Below are 20,340 nucleotides of genomic sequence, written 5' to 3'. Positions count from 1 at the left end.
AGTTTCCAAAACGTTTAGCCTTTTATGTTCAAACCGGAGTCAGACATTGATGGAGAGACTATAGAAGAAGTGACAACATGTAGAAGCAACAGGACATTTCTGAATGGTTGATGAATTTATGTAATTATCTTCTAGTCATTGATGTCTTGATAATCTATAAATCGTGTTCAGGGGGCGGGGTTTATGTAAATTCTAGGGTTGGTGATGTCACTAACCCGGGAGGAATGTGGTGTAGTCTCTACCAGCCGTTTGTTGTAGTCCTTAAAAAGCGATTTCTTTAAAAGCAAATATCTCCCTTTGCTCTGAACTTTGAGCGTTTTAACTTTGCAGATGTTGTTTATGATCAAACAGCAACATTACACACTAACTAAAGTTAGAAAAGTGAAATCAGAATCAACCGCCCCTTTAATTAAAATTCTCACCCTATGTTTTGTAACTGTTGAAAACTTGACAAAAAACTCTTAACTCACACTCTAAAATAAATCTTAAAAATATGTTATCATTAGCCTATTTCTATATCTCTACACTCTGTTTCTACATTGTTACCCTCTCTATACATTATGTATTTGCTCTTTTCGTTTCCTAATGAGTCATGAAGACTTCAAATAAAGTTTGATTTTCGAAGGGACAACATCCCGGAAAACATGCGGTCGTGACGTCAAACGCCCGCGACGGCGCAGCAGGAAACATACGTCTGTTGAGCCAAAATGGCGTCCGTGATCCTTCAGTCTGGAGTGGGTTAGCGTGAAACCTGTACGAATAAACCTCAAATGACACGGTTCGGCTCTTATTAGACGGATTAATTATTTTTTATCATTGAGAAGAATCCATCTAAACTAGCGAGGACACGTTTAGATGCTGTGAGGTAAAGTAAACCTGCTGTTTATTAAAAGTGAAAGTCAAGTGCAGCGATTAGCTGCTGCAGATCTGATATGGCTCATTAAAATAACTGAACAACACAACAACTACTGATTATTCATTAATACTGACGCCATTCATAATCAGATTACACATTCTGCGGTTTATGTACGTTAGTGTGTTCTCGGAAGGCGCTGTGACAAATCATCAGTTTTAATTGATAGCAAATCTGTCAGTTCCTCTCGTATTATTGTTTATATTTTCCATTTATCCTGTTTTCTAAGTCAACTGTCTTACATTATTTCAGCACACGTGATTCAGCATCATATCCTGCTGCTGGAATGACATGGCAGATCTCATCATCTGATTCATATTAACCCTGTGTGATTGATTATTACTTATTGTCATAAATATCTGATCCAACGACAATAACTCTGCTCTTGAAATAAGTCATGAGCTGATTCATGAAAATACAAAATGAACTTGTACATGTATAGGACAGTACTCTTTGAATGTGCATTAATGATCTGTCAAGTATTATTTAATGTAATAATTTGAATGAAAGTTTATATATATATATTAACTGTAAATAAACAAACAGGTTTTTATTTAAACGAAAATCAGAAATTATTGATTGAAAATAAATAAATTAAAACTGAAATGAAAATGAATTAATCCTAAATAGAGATATTAAAAACAAAAAAACTAATAAAATGGAAAAAAGCACAAAACGAAATGACAAAAAAATTAAACTAAAAGTAACATAAAAACAAAAATATATATAAGCTAATTCAAAATATTGATAAAACAAAAAAATTAAAACTGAAAAACACTGTCCTTCGCATGAGGATGATCATATTTGGGAGTCTGTGGCATCTAAAAGATTGAGAACCCCTGGTTTAGAGTGATTATCTGTAATCTGTGTGTTTATTAGAGTAATTTCAGATCAAACTATGAACACACATATTTCATTTTCCTTTGTTTGATTTTGAGTTACTTCCTCCTGAGTTGAGGAGAGATCTTCCTCTTTTCCCTGTGGGCTGAACGTGCCCTGAATTAAGAAACACTCTTGTGTGTGTGTGTGTGTGTGTGTGTGTGTGTGTGCAGGAGGAGATGGCTGGACGTGGAGTCGGGTGTTTGTGGAAACGTCATGTTGTGGAGCAGCTGAAGCAGAGAGACAGAGTTCAGCGTCAGGCCTTTGAGGAGATCATTCACCAGTGTAAGACAGACTCACTCTTTCTTTCTTTCTTTCTTTCTTTCTTTCTTGTTATATATATATATATATATATATATATATATATATATATATATATATATATATATATATATATATATATATATATATATATCAAATGCACATGATTGTCACCTCTTGTTTTTTATGTTATTTTCCTGCTAAATGTCACACAATCTGTGTGTGTCTCCAGATAACCGGTTGTTGGAGAGGTCTGATCTTCAGGTTGTTTTTTCTGAACGTCTCCAGACCGACAAGTATGAGCATCAGAACAGACACGACCTCAGGTATTTATTACATCTGTGGTAACATTAAGGAGAATTAATAATGTGTAGCGAGAAGAACATTACATGGAGAGGAAACAGTTATCAATACGAAAAAGGAACATGAGCAGTAGATGACAGAGAAATGAAGATATCACTGAGGCCCTGTTTACAGCTGGTGTTAAGATGCGTTGTGGTCGATCGGATCACAAGTAGACGAGAGAGACACATTCCCGTTCACACCTGGTGTTTTAATCCGTCTCTTTTGTCCACTTTCACCCACTTCTGTCCTGATTTCTTCGAGGGGAGGGTCTATGAACGGGTAAATGTTTGGGTTTCTTAAGATCTTTCGATCTAATGTACAACGCGACCGGAGACGATGGAGAAACACACTGAGAACATCAGCTTTAGTTTCTGCTCTGACACACACGAGATCAGCCGAACGCTGTGAGTGTGTGTTAGACATCAGGAATGATGAGAGAACATTGAGATTGGTACGTTTTTCCTCTTCAAACCAAACTTGTGTCTCCAGTCGACAGTTTAAACCCGTGTGACTCGAGCTCTCCCCATAATGCTCATGCGTTAGATCAGCAGACGGAGGGAAGACGGTGTTTAGTGGCTGTTTGAACACATTCGATCACATGAGCGTTTACACTACGAAACATCCGGTCGAATGTGTTTTCCACTTCCTCTGGAACAGTGGACAAGCTCAAAACCTTTTAGACCTGTTACACCTGTATTTATCCTCGTCTACTAGAGATCCGATCGACCAAAACACATCTTAATACCAGCTGTATTAATTACCACTCTGTGTGTGAGTGTACAGGTTTGGCTATACTTGTGAGAGCCAAATGTCCTCACTTATATTGTGAAATACTATGACAACTGACTAGTGAGGACATTTCACTGGTCCACAACAGTTAAAAAGGCTTATAAATCACCCAAAATATGAGTGAGTGAGTGAGTGAGTGAGTGAGTGAGTGAGTGAGTGAGTGAGTGAGTGAGTGAGTGAGTGAGTGACTGTGAGTGACTGTGAGTGAGTGAGTGACTGTGAGTGAGTGAGTGACTGTGAGTGAGTGAGTGACTGTGAGTGAGAGAGTGACTGTGAGTGAGAGACTGTGAGTGAGTGAGTGAGTGACTGTGAGTGAGAGACTGTGAGTGAGTGAGTGAGTGAGTGAGTGAGTGAGTGACTGTGAGTGAGTGACTGTGAGTGAGTGAGTGAGTGAGTGAGTGAGCGAGTGAGTGAGCGAGTGAGCGAGTGAGCGAGTGAGTGAGTGAGTGAGCGAGTGAGTGAGTGAGTGAGTGAGTGAGTGAGTGACTGTGAGTGACTGTGAGTGAGTGAGTGACTGTGAGTGAGTGAGTGACTGTGAGTGAGTGAGTGACTGTGAGTGAGAGAGTGACTGTGAGTGAGAGACTGTGAGTGAGTGAGTGAGTGACTGTGAGTGAGAGACTGTGAGTGAGTGAGTGAGTGAGTGAGTGAGTGAGTGAGTGAGTGAGTGACTGTGAGTGAGTGACTGTGAGTGAGAGAGTGAGTGAGTGAGTGAGCGAGTGAGCGAGTGAGCGAGTGAGCGAGTGAGCGAGTGAGTGAGTGAGTGAGTGAGAGACTGAGAGACTGTGACTGTGAGTGAGAGACTGTGTGAGAGACTGAGAGAGTGAGAGAGTGAGTGAGTGAGTGAGTGAGTGAGAGACTGAGAGACTGTGTGAGAGAGTGAGTGAGTGAGTGAGTGAGTGAGTGAGTGAGTGAGTGAGTGAGTGAGTGAGTGAGTGACTGTGAGTGAGTGACTGTGAGTGAGAGACTGTGAGTGAGTGAGTGAGTGAGTGAGTGAGTGAGTGAGTGAGCGAGTGAGTGAGCGAGTGAGTGAGCGAGTGAGCGAGCGAGTGAGTGAGTGAGCGAGCGAGTGAGTGAGCGAGCGAGTGAGTGAGTGAGTGAGTGAGAGACTGAGAGACTGTGACTGTGAGTGAGAGACTGTGTGAGAGAGTGAGAGACTGAGAGAGAGAGTGAGTGAGTGAGTGAGTGACTGACCGAGTGACTGAGAGACTGTGTGAGAGAGTGAGTGAGTGAGTGAGTGAGTGACTGACCGAGTGACTGAGAGACTGTGTGAGAGAGTGAGAGAGTGAGAGACTGAGTGAGAGAGTGAGAGAGTGTTTTTATTTGAATCTAGTGTTCTGCATGTTTCTGTGATGTTGGTTTAGGCCATAGAAAATATCAGTAACCTGATATAAAGTCAATGGAAGTCTATGCAATGTCCTCAGTAATACAGTGAAACAAACGTGTGTGTGTGTGTGTGTGTGTGTAGCCCGGGCGTTGACGGCGGCCGCAGTGACTCCCTGCAGCAGGAAATGGCTCAGATGAGAATCAGACATCAGGAGGAGCTGACGGAGCTGCACAAGAAGCGAGGAGAGGTGAATGATGGGATGTTTTCTGCTAAACCTCTGCTGTTACGACAGCACTTACTCTGACATTTACATGCCAACGACCACATCTACATATTCAGCAGCTCCACTCTTCCAAGTCATTCGGCTAGTTTTACAATCCTTGACTTGTGACTCATTAGTACAAGAGTGTTTGAGCAAGATTTTGTTGTAGCATCTCTAGAGATTTCTGCTGTAAGTTTATGTGAATGAGTTCTGACCTTCCCTTTCATTAAATCAGCTAAAAACTCAGATTCAGTGATTTGAATGGACATATTTCATATATGTATTGTAAATGTTGCTGTTTATTATAGGTGTATAAATGAAAATGCTTCAAATCATTGTATTTTTGTGTTTATTTTATTTTAACATGGCAATAAAATATATTTTCGTGTGTGTGTTTTTGCAGTTGGCTCAGAACGTGATTGAACTAAACAACCAGATTCAGCAGAAAGACAAAGAGATTCAGAGTAACGAAGCCAAGTGAGTTTATTATGTGCGCGCTTCGTGTATCAGCAGGATAATGTTTTATATCTCAAGTCAAGTCAAATTTATTTTCATAATGCACATTGTTTTTAAAGTAGCTTTACACAAAATCATGATGTTAATATTGATTCTTATAATTAGTGCTGGGCAACGATTAATCGCAATCAAAATAAAAGTTTGTGTTTACATAATATATGTGTGTGTACTGTGTATAATTATTATTTTGTATATATAAATACACATGCATGTATATATTTAAGAAAAATGTGTTATATATATATATATATATATATATATATATATATATATAATATATATATATATATATATATATATATATATGCATGCATATGTGTGTATTTATATATACAAAATAATAATACACAGTGCACACACATATATTATGTAAACACAAACTTTTATTTTGATTGCGATTAATCGTTGCCCAGCACTAATTATAATGTAACAAGATAAAGAAAAAGTGGTTACACTTTATTTTAAGGTGTCATTGTTACAGTGTAATTATATATTGAAGTACTGAGTAATATTAGTGAACTACATGTACTTACTATAGGATTAGGGTTTGGTTGAGGGTTAGTTGCATGTAATTATGCATCATTTACTGTTATTACTATAGTAAGTACATGTAACATATGTAACAAAGACACTGTAAAATAAAGTGTTACCAAAAAAGTAAAGTTTTACAAGACGAGTTATGGATTCACGTGTCGAATAATTTGTGAAAATGTCTCAGATCTCCATTACAATCACATTTGGAGATTATATAAACAATCTCACAGCTGAGATTTGCTATATTATAGTATATATATTTTTTATATTATATATTTACGTGTGTTTTTCCAGGATGTTGGAGTATCAGCAGCAGATCTCGTGTCTGGAAGGGGAGTGTCGTGACCTCCGAAACTCTCTGGCTGATTTGGAACGAGCCAATCAGACGCTGCGAGACGAGTACGATGCCCTGCAGATCACGTTCAGCGCTCTGGAGGAGAAGCTACGGAAAACCACGGAGGACAATCAGGAGCTGGTGTCGCGCTGGATGGCGGAGAAAGCCCAGGAGGCCAACAGACTCAACGCTGAGAACGAGAAGGACACCAGGTCAGAAACACTTTTATACTGAAGTGCCCCATTTCAGAGATCATCTTTCATGTAGTGTGTAATAAAGCTGTTTGTGAATGTGAAAGATTTGAGGATCAGATAAATTGAATTTTTGTCTCATAAAAGAAAGAAGTGATTCTGAACTGAAACGAGTCGTCAGTAATTCAGTTTCTGCTGAAAATATGTAGGTTTGTAACTAATTAGCATAAAGCCAGTCTGTGGTCTTGATTGGCTGAACAGCGTCTCTTTGCTCCGCCCTCAAACACTGTAGTTTATCTGAGACTGGAAGAGCTTGGTTCGTGTTGTTCATGTGGAGAAGACGCTGTTTTCTGCTGACAAAGCAAATCCACTTTGATGAGATTGATACGGTAAAACCCACGCCATCGTCACTGTTCGTATCACTGTGTGTCAAGAGCTGAGATTCAGATATGATCATGAGCGTTTGCTTTCTGACCAATCAGAGCAGAGCAGCTCTCAGAGGGGCGGGGCTTAGAGAGACTGAATCTTCAAACTAAGCGTTTCAGACACTGAGGAAAGAGCTGATGCTGAAATGGATATTATGAGAAAATTAAAGTGTTTTATAGTGTAGGAGAGTCCAAAACAAAACTAGGAGCCTTTAAAATAGTATAATAGGGGAAACACAGGCATTAATGAGATTTCATTTTCATGAAATTAAGAAAACACACTTTCTCCACTGCAAATGCAAATATCATCAGCTCAGTGCACCAAGAGCATGACATAATTATGAGTGCAATAATATGAGTTATATATGAAGTTTTGTTCATATAAGTGCTGAGCAAGAGCTGAGATTCAGATATGATCATGAGCGTTTGCTTTCTGACCAATCACAGCAGAGCAGCTCTCAGAGAGGCGGGGCTTAGAGAGACTGAATCTTTGAACAAAGTGTTTCAGACACTGTGCTGCAATTAATATTTTGAGTAAATTAAAGTGTTTTTAACTTGGATGCATATAAACCTATTTTAGGAGAGGCCAAAACCAAATTACCAGCACTAATAGAGGCACTTTAACTTTAAAAATCTTGATGTTGGAGTATTTTGTGCCTGTTTTAAAACACACCCTTTGTTTTATTCAAGCTTTTCCTTAAAATCCTAAAGCTGGGGGGAGTTGATGTTGGCCAGGAGTCGTTGACGGCCCATATGTGTGTGATCTGAAGCTCATTCTCAGTCTCGCTGATTAACTGATCAGTCGTTAAGGGTCGTTTAAACACAATGAAAAGGTGCGGCTGGGCGCCGCCCGTCAGTTTCTGAATAATCGGCTCGTTTCCTGACCCTCCACAAGCTCATTATGATTCTCCACCTGATTGGCTGTTTGAGACGGACGGGGAGCTTCTGTAGAGTTTAAGTGTGTGTTTGCTCAGTGTGTGTAACACATGGATGTCGTCGCAGGCGCAGACAGGCCAAGCTTCAGAAGGAGCTGGCGGACGCAGCGAAGGAGCCTCTGCCCATAGACCAGTGAGTGTGTTTCTATCTCTGCCCATAGACCAGTGAGTGTGTTTCTATCTCTGCCCATAGACCAGTGAGTGTATTTCTATCTCTGCCCATAGACCAGTGAGTGTGTTTCTATCTCTGCCCATAGACCAGTGAGTGTGTTTCTATCTCTGCCCATAGACCAGTGAGTGTGTTTCTATCTCTGCCCATAGACCAGTGAGTGTGTTTCTATCTCTGCCCATAGACCAGTGAGTGTGTTTCTATCTCTGCCCATAGACCAGTGAGTGTGTTTCTATCTCTGCCCATAGACCAGTGAGTGTGTTTCTATCTCTGCCCATAGACCAGTGAGTGTGTTTCTATCTCTGCCCATAGACCAGTGAGTGTGTTTCTATCTCTGCCCATAGACCAGTGAGTGTGTTTCTATCTCTGCCCATAGACCAGTGAGTGTGTTTCTATCTCTGCCCATAGACCAGTGAGTGTGTTTCTATCTCTGCCCATAGACCAGTGAGTGTGTTTCTATCTCTGCCCATAGACCAGTGAGTGTGTTTCTATAAGCTCGTCTTCTAGTGAGTGAGAACGCTTGCTTTCATTCAGGCTCTGTCAGGAGGAAACCTGCTACTATCAGGGATTCATAATTTTATAAAATTATACATTCATATCAAGTACAGTGTTATTTTAGTATTATTTATATGCTATTATAGTATTTATTCATTTGAGTTAGCTTTTATTTTTTATATTTCCAGTTTTTTTACTATGTCTGTTTTGTAATTAGGTCTGTAATTTTAGAACTTACATTTGTTTTAGTTTGTGGGCAATTACTTTTATTACTTTTTCCATTAAAGGACAATATTTCCCCCTTTTTTAAGGGTGCAGAGTTTATATTTTATGAGGGCATATTGTTTTTAACCATATCAAATGCAGTGTATTATCCTGTTATCATATTTTCAAATAAAATGTTTTTGTTGGGAATCCTATTAAATCATTGAAATCTCATTGGATGCTGGTGTCTGATTGGTCTAGAGATGATGACATCGAAGTTCTCTCAGAGGATGCTGGGAAGGCAACGGGTGAAACGTCACCCAGCAGACAGCCCATTCGCACACCCAGGTACACACACACACACACACACACACACACACACACACACACACACACACACACACACACACACACACACACACACTTGCTCTCTCTCTCTCTCTCTCTGTCTCTCTCTCTCTCTCTCTCTCTCTCTCTCTGTCTCTCTCTCTCTCTCTCTCTCTCTCTCACACACACTCACACACACACACACACACACACACTCACTCACTCACACACTCACACACACACACACACACACACACACACACACACAGACAGAGACACACACACACAGACACACACATTTGCTGTCCACAGAATATACCAGCTAAAACTGTGTGTGTGTGTGTTTTCCTCCAGTAAACGGGTGTCTCAGCCTCCTCCTCCTCCTCCTCCAGGCGGACTGCTGGATTCCATCACTAATATCTTTGGGTATGTTTTTAGTCTTCGTGTTTTGATATTTCTTTCTTCTCTTCTTCACTCTTTACTCATGGTTAATCTTACTAGAACATCTCCAGGTCGTATTCAAGCCCAAAATCTAAAGCAAGACTTGGAATAAAACCACATTGCGAAACTAAAATATTTCCTGGACATGTGTTTGTAAGAATAAGAGAGTGTGTGTGTGTGTGTCTGTGTCTGTGTGTCTGTGTGTGTGTGTGTGTGTGTGTGTGTGTGTGTGTGTCTCATTTAGAGATGAAACGGTCTGAAAATGTTATATCACGATGAAAATGATCCCGTTATCAATATTATCATTGTATTGTTAAAATGTGCTGGAAATGTTCAAAAAGTACTGATACACACACACACACACACACACACACACTGAAATCAGTTCACCAAGTTTTACATCGAAACTCAACAAACAACAGATAAAATGAGCAGCACTGAGCACTTTTCTGTTTGCTTAAGTTTAAAAATGATTAAAGACACGTGAACATTCAGTGATAAAATAAACACAAATCAACAAACAAGCATCAGCACAGATAGACACAACAGAGCAAAAATAAGATCCCAATTCAATAAACAGTGGGTCTGACAGTATATTCAGGTACAGAAACTGAATACTCAAATGTAAAATAACTCAAATGTTAAAGCAACAGAAGTTATTCAGGCAAGAGCAGGGAGTGATTTCCTCTGTCTTTTGTGTAATGAACATTAAGGACACAGACGGCATCAGGTTTATTATGCTGCTGTCCCTTTAAGAGCTGTGTGCCAGTGCTGTTAACCTGCTTAATCCGGGATAGTGTTTACCGTACCTTTTTCAAATCACAATCATTAAAATATGAGTACTAACTGTAGGGGATTTTATCATGGTTTGTCATCAAACCGGTAACTGTTTCATCCCTAGTGTGTGTGAGTGTGTGAGTGTGTGAGTGTGTGAGTGTGTGAGTGTGTGAGTGTGTGAGTGTGTGAGTGTGTGTGTGTCTCATTCTACACTCTTTCTGTGTCTGCAGCTTGTCTGATTCTGTCCAACCTGGTTTCGTCCCGTCTGACTCCAGGTGATGCACTGTGTGTGGTGTGTGTGTGTGTGTGTGTGTGTATGAGAGTGATTCTCTCGTAAACCCAGAAGCATGCTAAAGGAAATATATTCCTGTGAACGGGATTGTGGGTAACTGCTGTGGTGTTTTTTACGCGTGTAATCTCTCCTTTTGGATATATTTGAGATATACTCTTGTTTGCTCTGTGTGTAGTGTTGTGTGTGTGTGTGTGTGTGTGTGCGCGAGAGTGTGAGTTTTGGCTGGGTGGGTGATTTTCAGGTTTAAACCACGAGCTTGTAGACATTTGTTTCATTATTAGATGTTGAGAGAATTGATTCATCGGATTCATTGAGTAAATCACCTCAGGAATGATCAAATAATATCAGGTTTAATTGTGCATTTTTCCAGCAAAACAAATCACCTCATACAACTATTCACAAACACACACTATATATATATATGTGTGTGTGTGTGTGTGTGTGTGAATAATTTCAGTTGTTTGAGCTGATTTTTTTATTTACATTTTTTTTACCAATTAAAACATTAAACATTTCTTTGCTCTATTGAGCTTTCATTGCCATACGACTACTGGAAAAATGCAGAATTAAACGTAATATTGGGATTTAATAAATAAATAAATAAATGTAAATTGCAATTTAATGTTGTAATTGTTTTGGGCTTTAGTCTTTTCATTTATCAAATCACATAAAATTTCAGACAATTACAGACAAACATATTTGTGTGTATTTTATACATGATTATCACATGAAAAAATATGTAGTTAAAATGTTTTTTTAATTGTATTTTGCACGAGTTCTCAAGTTATCTTTTTTTTTAAACATTATTTAAAATGTATACATAAATCACTATTGATAATTTATATGTTAAATATAAATAGATAAGCACATTTTTGTGCATATTTACCTTTTTATTTTGTCACCCACCCAAATTGTGCTGCACGCAGGTTTGAGATTGGCTTTCAAGTGTCGTCTGTGCATCAGAGTTTTGTTTGTGCGTCAAAGAGACGATGTTTTACACCTCAAATGTTTTAATGCTGAAATCATTCAGTCATGTGATTATAAACGCTTCAGTCCCTGAACGAGCGTCTTTATGATGGAGGTTTGGTTCCTTACCACTGTCGCCTTTTCCACCTTTTTCCATCTTTGTTGCCATTGGCTTTTGGCTTGCTTAGTTGGGGACATTAAATTTAACATTTAATTTAATATTCAACTATAATATTGATCTGCCTGCACTGACACTATTATACAAGAACTGAACTGAGCTGGACGATGACGTCACGGTTTACTCCAGAGCGGCTTTATATATATATGAAGAGTTCAGATGCAAAAGCCTCTAAGTGCCATCTGAAAATTTCTTCTAGAATGATCATTTTTATCAAGCTTGTATATTTAAGTTCAGTAATTTCACTTAAATGGCAATGGAAATGACCTATTAATTGTCATTTAAGTGAAATTACTGAACTTAAATATACAAGCTTCATAAAAATGATCATTCTAGAAGAAATTTTCAGATGGCACTTAGAGGCTTTTGCATCTGAACTCTATAAATGTATAAATGAACGAAATTAATAACTTTTTTACAACAAAATGAACCATCACTGAACTTAAGATGGACTGTGACGCTATTTTCTTCTAGAAACAAACTTTGTTGCATTATTCTCCTGTTATCTCTATAAAGCTGCTTTGAAATAATCAGTATTGTAAAAAGCGCTAGATAAATAAACGTGACTTGACGATGACATGTTTTGTGAGAAGGTTAGGAGTTGAGTCCTGGGGCCGGTTTCACAAAGCTATTTTAGACCGGTTTATAGTGTTAGACAAGTCTAACATTTGCTCATAGACTAGTCTAATGCAAGTTAGACTGTTTCACACAAATAAAGACTGACTTAATTTAGACCAAAAACATTAGACACCTCTGACCCCCAGGCTAACTTAGGTCTAAGACTCTGTTACCTTGGCAACCAGCAGTAACAATCAGTTACATTACAAACAGCCAAAAGAAAAGGGAAATGCTCATAATTTAAACATTTCTTCTTGTTTCTACATTCTCCGCTAAACTTCCCAAGTAAAATGTCCTTGTAACTGTTTTACTCCTCCAACAAACACATATTTTCCGCTGGGGTAAACTGCACTGAGCGGTTGAATGCGCCTACTCGATCCGCCATGTTTTTTGTTTTGAAAAGTGTCTTGTTTTACCCAGAATGCATTGCAGCGTAGTCCTACTTAAGATAGTCAGAGTCTTAAGTGCTTTGTGCAACGGTCTGATTTAGATGTCTATCTGAAGTCTGACTATCTACTATATCTAAGCCATAGTCAAAGTCTATCTTTGTGAAACCGGCCCCTGCCCTGTGTGACACACACACACACTCTTTCTTCCCCATAGAAGACGCCGCTCCGTGAACTCGTTCAGCTCGTCTCCTGAAGCTGCTGAGGCGCAGTCGGCGTGCGCTGATGTTCGAGTTCCCTCCACTGCGCTGCACATCTTCGTAAGTCACACTGTCATGCATGCTCACTCTGTTGGTCATTAGTATGGACGTTTTTTTTCCTAACAAAATGAGAATGAAATTGCTAAAAAATACCAAATATTAAACTTCCATAGAGGTTCAAAGGTCAATGATGCGATTTGTAAAAGGTCTGATATCCAGATCTCCTTCCAGTCCTGTCCCTCCCAGCAGCCCCTCTTAATTTTCCCAGCATGCTCTAGTTGTGCGTCGCTGGTTTGAGGTGGCGGCTGATAGATTTTATGGACGTTCTTGCTGAATACGAGTCTTTTAGAGAACCAAGTGAGACGTCGACGGCAGCGTCCAACAGAAACACAGCGTTCAGGAGGGAAGGACGGGAAGAGGACGTTAAACTGGTGCATGATCTCAAGTTTTCAAGCTGAGACCTTTCAAAACAAACAAGAAAACCATGTGTATTTGCTTTTTATACATTGATATATATATATATATATGAAATTAGACAGTTACAGACTCTAAATTCTAATGTGGACTCATGCATTTTCTGTAAAGCTGCTTTGAAACGATGTGTATTGTGAAAAGCGCTGTACAAATACATATGAATTGAATTAAAATTGAATGTGTTTGTGTGTAGGACGCCCATGATGGGGAAGTGAACGCCGTGAGGTTTAGTCCCGGTTCCCGTCTGCTCGCCACGGGAGGAATGGATCGCAGGGTAAAGCTCTGGGAGGTCGTATCCGGTACTGAACACACGCGTTATCATTCACAGTTTTACTAGAGTTCAAAGGTCAGTGATGAGATGTAAAAGGTCCGAAGCCTTGCCTCCTTCCAGTCCCTTTGTCCCTCCCATTCGCCACTCTTAATACCCTTCCCAGCATGCTCTAGTTGTGCATCGCTGGTCAAAGGTGGCGGCTGATATTATGGACGTCTCTGCTGCGTTTATAGTCTTAGAGTCGAGAATTATAAGACGTTTGACAGCAGCGTCCGACAGAAACTCGACACGCAGGAGGGCCGGACTCGAGGAGAGCGTTTGACGGGCTTATGATCTCAAGTTTTCAAGCTGAGACCTTTAGTCGTTTCAAAGAGGAAACTGGGAGAATTGTGCATTACGCCAGTTCAGTTTCACAAGCTTTAGTGAAGCAAATGCAGTATTTCTGCTTCCTCCTGAAACAAAGATGCATGTGGATGTTCAGTTTTGTGTGTGTGTGGGGGGTTTTAAAAGCTTTTTTTGTGTGTTTGTTTCAACAGGGCGATGTGAAGCCAAAGGTGCGCTGACGGGCAGTAATGCTGGAATCACCAGTATAGAGTTTGATAGTGCGGTGAGTCCAGGCCCGTTCACACCAAAAACATTAAAGGATTCGTTCACTTTAGAATTAACATTTCCTGATCATTTACTCTCCCGCTCGTCATCCAAGATGTTCATGTCTTTCTTTCTTCAGTCGAACAGAAATGAAGGTTTTTGAGGAAAATGTTCCAGGATTGTTCTCCATATAGTGTCTTCAATGGGGTCCAACGGGTCGAAGGTCCAGATGTGAGTTTCAGTGCAGCTTCAAAGTCTCGACACGATCCAGCCGAGGAATAAGAGTCTCATCTAGACAAACCAGCGGACATTTTATATAAAAATAGAAACATTTATTAACCATAAATGCTGATCTTGCACGTCCACGACTTCACGCATTACGTAATCACGTTGGAAAGGTCAGGCGGTGACCCCTGAGGTAGGCGGAGAATATAGAGTAGGGCGAAAAACTCAAAATCATCCGACATCGTGTTTTTTTTGTAAATTTGACTTAAGCCCTATTCGCACGGGATTAGTATTACCTAGGGACCTCCGGTAATTTGTAATAATCGCAGAGGTCGTCTGTGATTTTTATCCCGTGCGAATCTGCCATGTCTGTAAAAATGTCTGTAAAAATTCCCCCGAAAATGACCTACCGTATTTCGGCCAACACAGGGGTCCTCTGATAATACCAGTCCCGTGCGAATCCCCATGTCTGTGATTTGGGCTGTTTTTCTGTGAGCCTATCGTTTCCTAAAGAACGTAATAACCATTATGGGCCGTTTAACAGTCCATTTTACGTCTGTATTAAAACTATATTAACAATAAAATCTCTCGATATGATCTACTCCAATCCGATTATAGTTTTTCTCCATTTTACGTCTGTATTAAAACTATATTAACAATAAAATCTCTCGATATGATCTACTCCAATCCGATTATAGTTTTTCTCCAATAAAAACTATGAAGTGCTGCAAAAGAGAAAACAAACTACAGTAAAGACGTGATCAGGAAGCTCAACCGTTGGACCGTTGTCATGGAAACGTCAAATTAAGTATTTTGGCGCAACATGGAAGCTCTTTTGGAAAGTTTGTACGCTTTTTGTGGTAGTGTAATTTAGTAGTCTGTATCGTGGAGCATTTCTTTGTCTCACACGGCCTCTAAAGACGTCCATCCTGTAAGTAGGCTATCTCAAGAAATCAAAGTGTGAAAGAGTAAAAATGATATAAAATGAAATAAACCAAATAAAATGAATAGAAAAACAAGCCTATCGCGACGTTTCGGTATTCATAATACCTTCTTCAGGCAGGCTTGTTGTAAATATGGACAAAGAATAAAAGAAAAAGAAGATATATTATATATTTATACAATACTATGATATTCTATAATATATTTCTCTAATAAATTGGTTTTAAATAAGTTCTTTTTTTGAATTGCAATACTGCAGCGCGATCTTCGTTTCAGCACGTTCAGCTAGTGAAGTGTGAATGGGTGGGCGCACGCTGTAAAGTCCGTAAACTCGAGGGAATTACGAACATTTATTTGCCCGTGTGAATGAGCCACCAAAAACACAGACGTCAGGGGGTAATTTCCTAATTACAGAGGTCCAGGGGTAATACTAATCCCGTGCGAATAGGGCTTTAGTCATTGCGCGTTCGCTTCGGTTCTTACGCCTACCTTTACGCTTGACCTTTCAACGTGATTACGTAATGTGTGGCGCGTCACAGCTAGTGCAAGATCAGCATTTGTGGTTAAAAAGTCTATAAATGTTTATTTTTATATAAAATGTCCGCTGGTTAGTCTAGATGAGACTCTTATTCCTCGGCTGGATCGTGTCGAGACTTTGAAGCTGCACTGAAACTCACATCTGGACCTTCGACCCGTTGGACCCCATTGAAGACACTATATGGAGAACAATCCTGGAGTGTTTTCCTCAAAAACCTTCATTTCTGTTCGACTGAAGAAAGAAAGACATGAACATCTTGGATGACGAGCGGGAGAGTAAATGATCAGGAAATTTTCATTCTGAAGTGAACGAATCCTTTAAATTATATTAGCACCCACACCAGAGGATGATATGTTCTGTTTATTATAAGCGCACGCTGCAGTTTTGTCGTCTGTCGCTTTAAATGCTCGTGCTCTTTTGATTGGCTGTTTTTATCTTTCATCGGCTGGAAAAAAAAACATTCTGAAAGTGATTCCAATGATATCATGCCGTATCGTTATATTTGTGTTGTGAACTCTGCTATTCTACGAACGATTTTTAATATGTTATCGTCCTTGCATGTGAACAGGCTTTTATTATGTATACGACATACGTTACCATTTACATTACATCTTTAATTGAGGATACAGTTACTAATAAAATAAATAAATAAATATCTGACATGCAACATATTCTTAGCCCAATGATTTCCGCATTGCCAATAACATGGACAGAATCGTAGAATCCATAATTTCTTAATGAAATTTAATGGATATTGTCACAGAATTTGGCAATTTTTGGATTAATCTATCAAAAGCAGGGCTCTACTATGAGGGGGGGGGGGGAGTATTTATAATAAAAATTATAAAGTTAAATGTATCTATTTGATAAATTAAAATGATAAATTATTAAATAAAAACAATGTTCCGTTGTAACTGAATTGATATATTTTCATTTGAATATTGATTAAATTATGAATATAATTAATTAGACATGCTTTTTGAGTATTAAAATGTAAGTAACTCATACATTAAAAAAAAATGTTTTGTACTTTATTAAACAAAAAAATAGTAAATATGTCAAAAACGCACAACTTAATTACAAAAATTTAATTTAAAAATAAAATAATAATAGTATCTCGGTGATACTAAAATAACACTCACCATAAAAACAGATTCCAGAAAAATAAAATGGGAAATACAAAATTTGTGTGAAAAATTAAATGAATGATTTGACGAATGATTTTCCGTTGTTGTTACAATATTGTTAGTCAGCATGAAGTGAAAATCCACCCCATCTATTTTGTAAATGCATGTTATTGATCTTATTGTGATTCAACGATTCATGCATGCATGTTTCATTTTTGACTTTGACTTCATCATTTTAATTCACATATCATATCTTGGTGGACTCCCATCATTTCATCCACTTAAACCTCAACAGCCGTTGTTTATGATTTAGGCTAGTGGCACATTGTTATTCTAGCGAGCATTTAATTGAAGAAAACATTTACATTTATTAATTTAGCAAGCAGACTCTTTTATCCAAAGTGACTTACGAAGTTTGTGTACGCAATGCATTTAAATGCACACGATTCTTTTATCTAGTTCTATAAGGATGACCTCAGAGCTAATGGACTAAAAACCACAAAAAATGCAATTACATCCATAAGATCTTAATTTTAGAAAGAAAATCATTAGTCTACTCGTATAACATGATGCATGATGGTGTGTTTTACTGTAGTGACTGATTGCTTTGTGCTTGTGTTTTGCAGGGAACGTATTTACTGGCCGCTTCTAACGACTTCGCCAGCAGAATCTGGACTGTTGACGACTTCAGACTGCGGGTGAGCACACACACACACACACACACACACTCTTCAGGTTTGGTGGCATGTTAACAACATACACACAAGGACTTTAGCCCAAACACGCTTTTAGCTGTAAATGTTTATATTTTACATAGACCATGAATCCTCTTAGATTCTTTGATTCTCTTATTGTTCTTGTTCATTTTGTTCATGCATTTAATTATTGATGGTATTAGTTTTTTTTTTTTTTTTTTATGCATACAAAATTCTCAAACATTTTATATATAGTGGCCAAAAGTGATATCCAGAGAGGATATTTGTTTTTAATGACCCTACAAGTTCAAATAAACCATCAAAATATGAGGAAAATATTTTTGATTTTTTTAAATATGAGGGAAGAAAAAAACACCAAACTTGGTTAAGGTATTTATCTGACAAAATTATTTGGCAAACTACAGGTTTTGTTTTACTATGCAAAAAAAAAAGCATAGAAAAACAAAAGCTCACAGGAAAAAGCATACACTGACTGCAGCATAATCAGTTATTAATATTTCGTTGGTTCTCTCTTTTGTTCATAATTTCTTAGTATGGCAGCTTGTTCCAAAAATAATTCCTGCAAAGTTTGTCATTTTATTGCATTATAACAAATAAAACAATCGACTCCAAGCATAACTACGCAATATGCTTACAAATTCTTTAACAAATGTAATCATATTGGAATAAAGGTTAAAGATGTCAATATTTCTAGGCCAGACATCATTATATCCATGCAAGTTATGCTTTCTTTTTTCTAAATGCAATAAAACATCAATGTTTAAAGTCCACTAAGGTTTATTTGATGGATCAAAGTTCAGTGATGTGATGTAAAAGGTCTGAAGTCCAGATCTCCTTCCAGTCCCTTCGTCCCTCTCAGCCAGCCCTGTTAATTTCCCAGCATGCTCGAGTTGTGCATCACTGGTTTGATGTGGCGGCTGATATTATGGATGTTTCTGCTGAATGAGAGTGTTTTTAGAGAATGGAGTGAGACTCTGACAGCAACATCCCACAGCAACACGACACACACACACATGAGGGCAGGACTGAAGGAGGCTGGTCAGCTGATCTCACAAATCATACTGAGACCTCAATTCAGTCTCAGTTACTACTCCAAACTATTGTCTGCATGCCTGTTGAATTGATTGTTTTGTCCCAAAGCACACACTCACAGGTCACAGCGGGAAGGTTTTATCTGCTCGCTTTCTCCTCGACAACACTCGAATCGTCTCCGGCAGCTACGATCGAACGCTCAAGCTCTGGGATTTACGCAGCAAAGTCTGTAAGAGACTCTCAGTTGTTGTACTTTTTCTTCATTTTCCACTATGCGTGAATATGATGCAAAATGGGGCTTGAAAATTATAACATTTTTGCTCTTTCGGTTAACCTTTAGAGAATGTTGTATGTCCACTTCTGGGTGAAAAACTAAATAATAATGTAATTAATGCTTAATATTAATTAAATTGATAAAATAAAACAAATGTATATTTAATACTAATTCATTAGTCTAAACTAAAATGTGAAAAGTGGCTAGTTGTAAAAGTTTACATTTTATGGTAGTTGATGGTTTATTGAACATATCTGAATAAATCTTTTCTCTGAAGAACATGGGATTTGTATGGAAGCTTGTTTCCACCAGGGAATGAAAAATTTAAAAAGGTTATTGAGACTTTTTATCTCAGAATTCAGACTTTTTTTTTCTCACAATTGTGAGTCCATATCTCATGATACTGAGAAATAGTCGCGATTCTGAGAAATAAAGTTGCAATTCTGAAAAAATCATAATACTTGAGATTATATCTGAGATTTGAGAAGTTGAGGTTTTGAGAAAGTCGCGATTCTGCGAAATAAATTACAATACTCAGGAAGAAAGTCACAATGCTAATAACTATGCTAAGAAATAAAGACGCGATGCACAGAAATAAAGTTGCGATTCTGAGAAACTCCCAATACTCAGGAAAAAAAGTTGTGATTCTGAGAAATAAAGAAATAAATTTCAAATAGGCAGAAATAAAGTTGCAATGCTGAGAAAGTCACAATTCTGAAATAGTCGCCATTGTGATAAATAGTCGTGATTCTGCAAAATATAGTCGCGATTGTAAGTCGCATTACTCAGAAATATTTGAGATTCTGAGAAAGTCGCGATTCTGCGAAATAAATCGCAATACTAAGGAAGAAAGTCACAATTCTGAGAAATATTCGCTATGCTAAGAAATAAAGATGCGATGCACAGAAATAAAGATGCGATTCGGAGAATTGAAGTTGCGATTCTGAGAAACTCGCAATACTCAAAGTTGCGATTCTAAGAAATATTTGTGATACTAAGAAATAAAGACGCGATGCTCAGAAATAGTAGCAATTCTGAGAAATATAGTCGCGATTGTTGCGATTCTGCAGAATAAAGTCACTATTTCTCAGAATCCTGCCTTTATTTCTGAGTATTGTGACTTTATTCCACAGAATCGCGACAATTTCTTACAATCACGACTATATTTCTCAGAATTGCGACTATTTCTGAGCATCGTGTCTTTATTACTTAGTATCGCAACTATTTCTTAGAATCGCACATTTATTTCTAAGTATTCACCATTTATTTCTTTATTTCTCAGAATCCTGGCTTTATTCCTGAGTATTAAGAAATAAATTGTGAATACTTAGA

The 20,340-nt window shown here is 38.2% G+C and overlaps 1 protein-coding gene across 4 annotated transcripts in view; it reads left to right on the top strand.

Moving 5' to 3' along the window:
- Window positions 1-692: 692 nt before the first annotated feature.
- Window positions 693-20,340, top strand: part of atg16l1 (ATG16 autophagy related 16-like 1) — a 25,157-nt gene continuing 5,509 nt past the window's right edge. The window contains exons 1-15 of one of the 4 annotated variants that reach the window (XM_084125711.1): window positions 693-865; window positions 1,966-2,077; window positions 2,286-2,379; window positions 4,653-4,758; window positions 5,177-5,250; window positions 6,118-6,369; window positions 7,776-7,841; window positions 8,838-8,924; window positions 9,258-9,329; window positions 10,352-10,396; window positions 12,782-12,881; window positions 13,489-13,594; window positions 14,103-14,173; window positions 17,613-17,684; window positions 18,843-18,963. In XM_084125711.1, coding sequence (XP_083981837.1) covers window positions 1,972-2,077; window positions 2,286-2,379; window positions 4,653-4,758; window positions 5,177-5,250; window positions 6,118-6,369; window positions 7,776-7,841; window positions 8,838-8,924; window positions 9,258-9,329; window positions 10,352-10,396; window positions 12,782-12,881; window positions 13,489-13,594; window positions 14,103-14,173; window positions 17,613-17,684; window positions 18,843-18,963 — 1,372 coding nt within the window. In that variant the 5' untranslated portion in view covers window positions 693-865; window positions 1,966-1,971. Of the gene's footprint in view, window positions 866-1,965; window positions 2,078-2,285; window positions 2,380-4,652; window positions 4,759-5,176; window positions 5,251-6,117; window positions 6,370-7,775; window positions 7,842-8,837; window positions 8,925-9,257; window positions 9,330-10,351; window positions 10,397-12,778; window positions 12,882-13,488; window positions 13,595-14,102; window positions 14,174-17,612; window positions 17,685-18,842; window positions 18,964-20,340 lie in introns of all 4 variants that reach the window. The other 3 variants (XM_084125710.1, XM_084125713.1, XM_084125712.1) reach the window with 3 other exon arrangements.

The sequence above is a fragment of the Abramis brama genome (assembly GCF_963993115.1).
Source record: "Abramis brama genome assembly, chromosome: 10".
NCBI lineage: Eukaryota > Metazoa > Chordata > Actinopteri > Cypriniformes > Leuciscidae > Abramis > Abramis brama.
The sequence above is the reverse complement of the archived record's forward strand: the minus strand, read 5'-3'. Positions and strand labels throughout refer to the sequence as shown.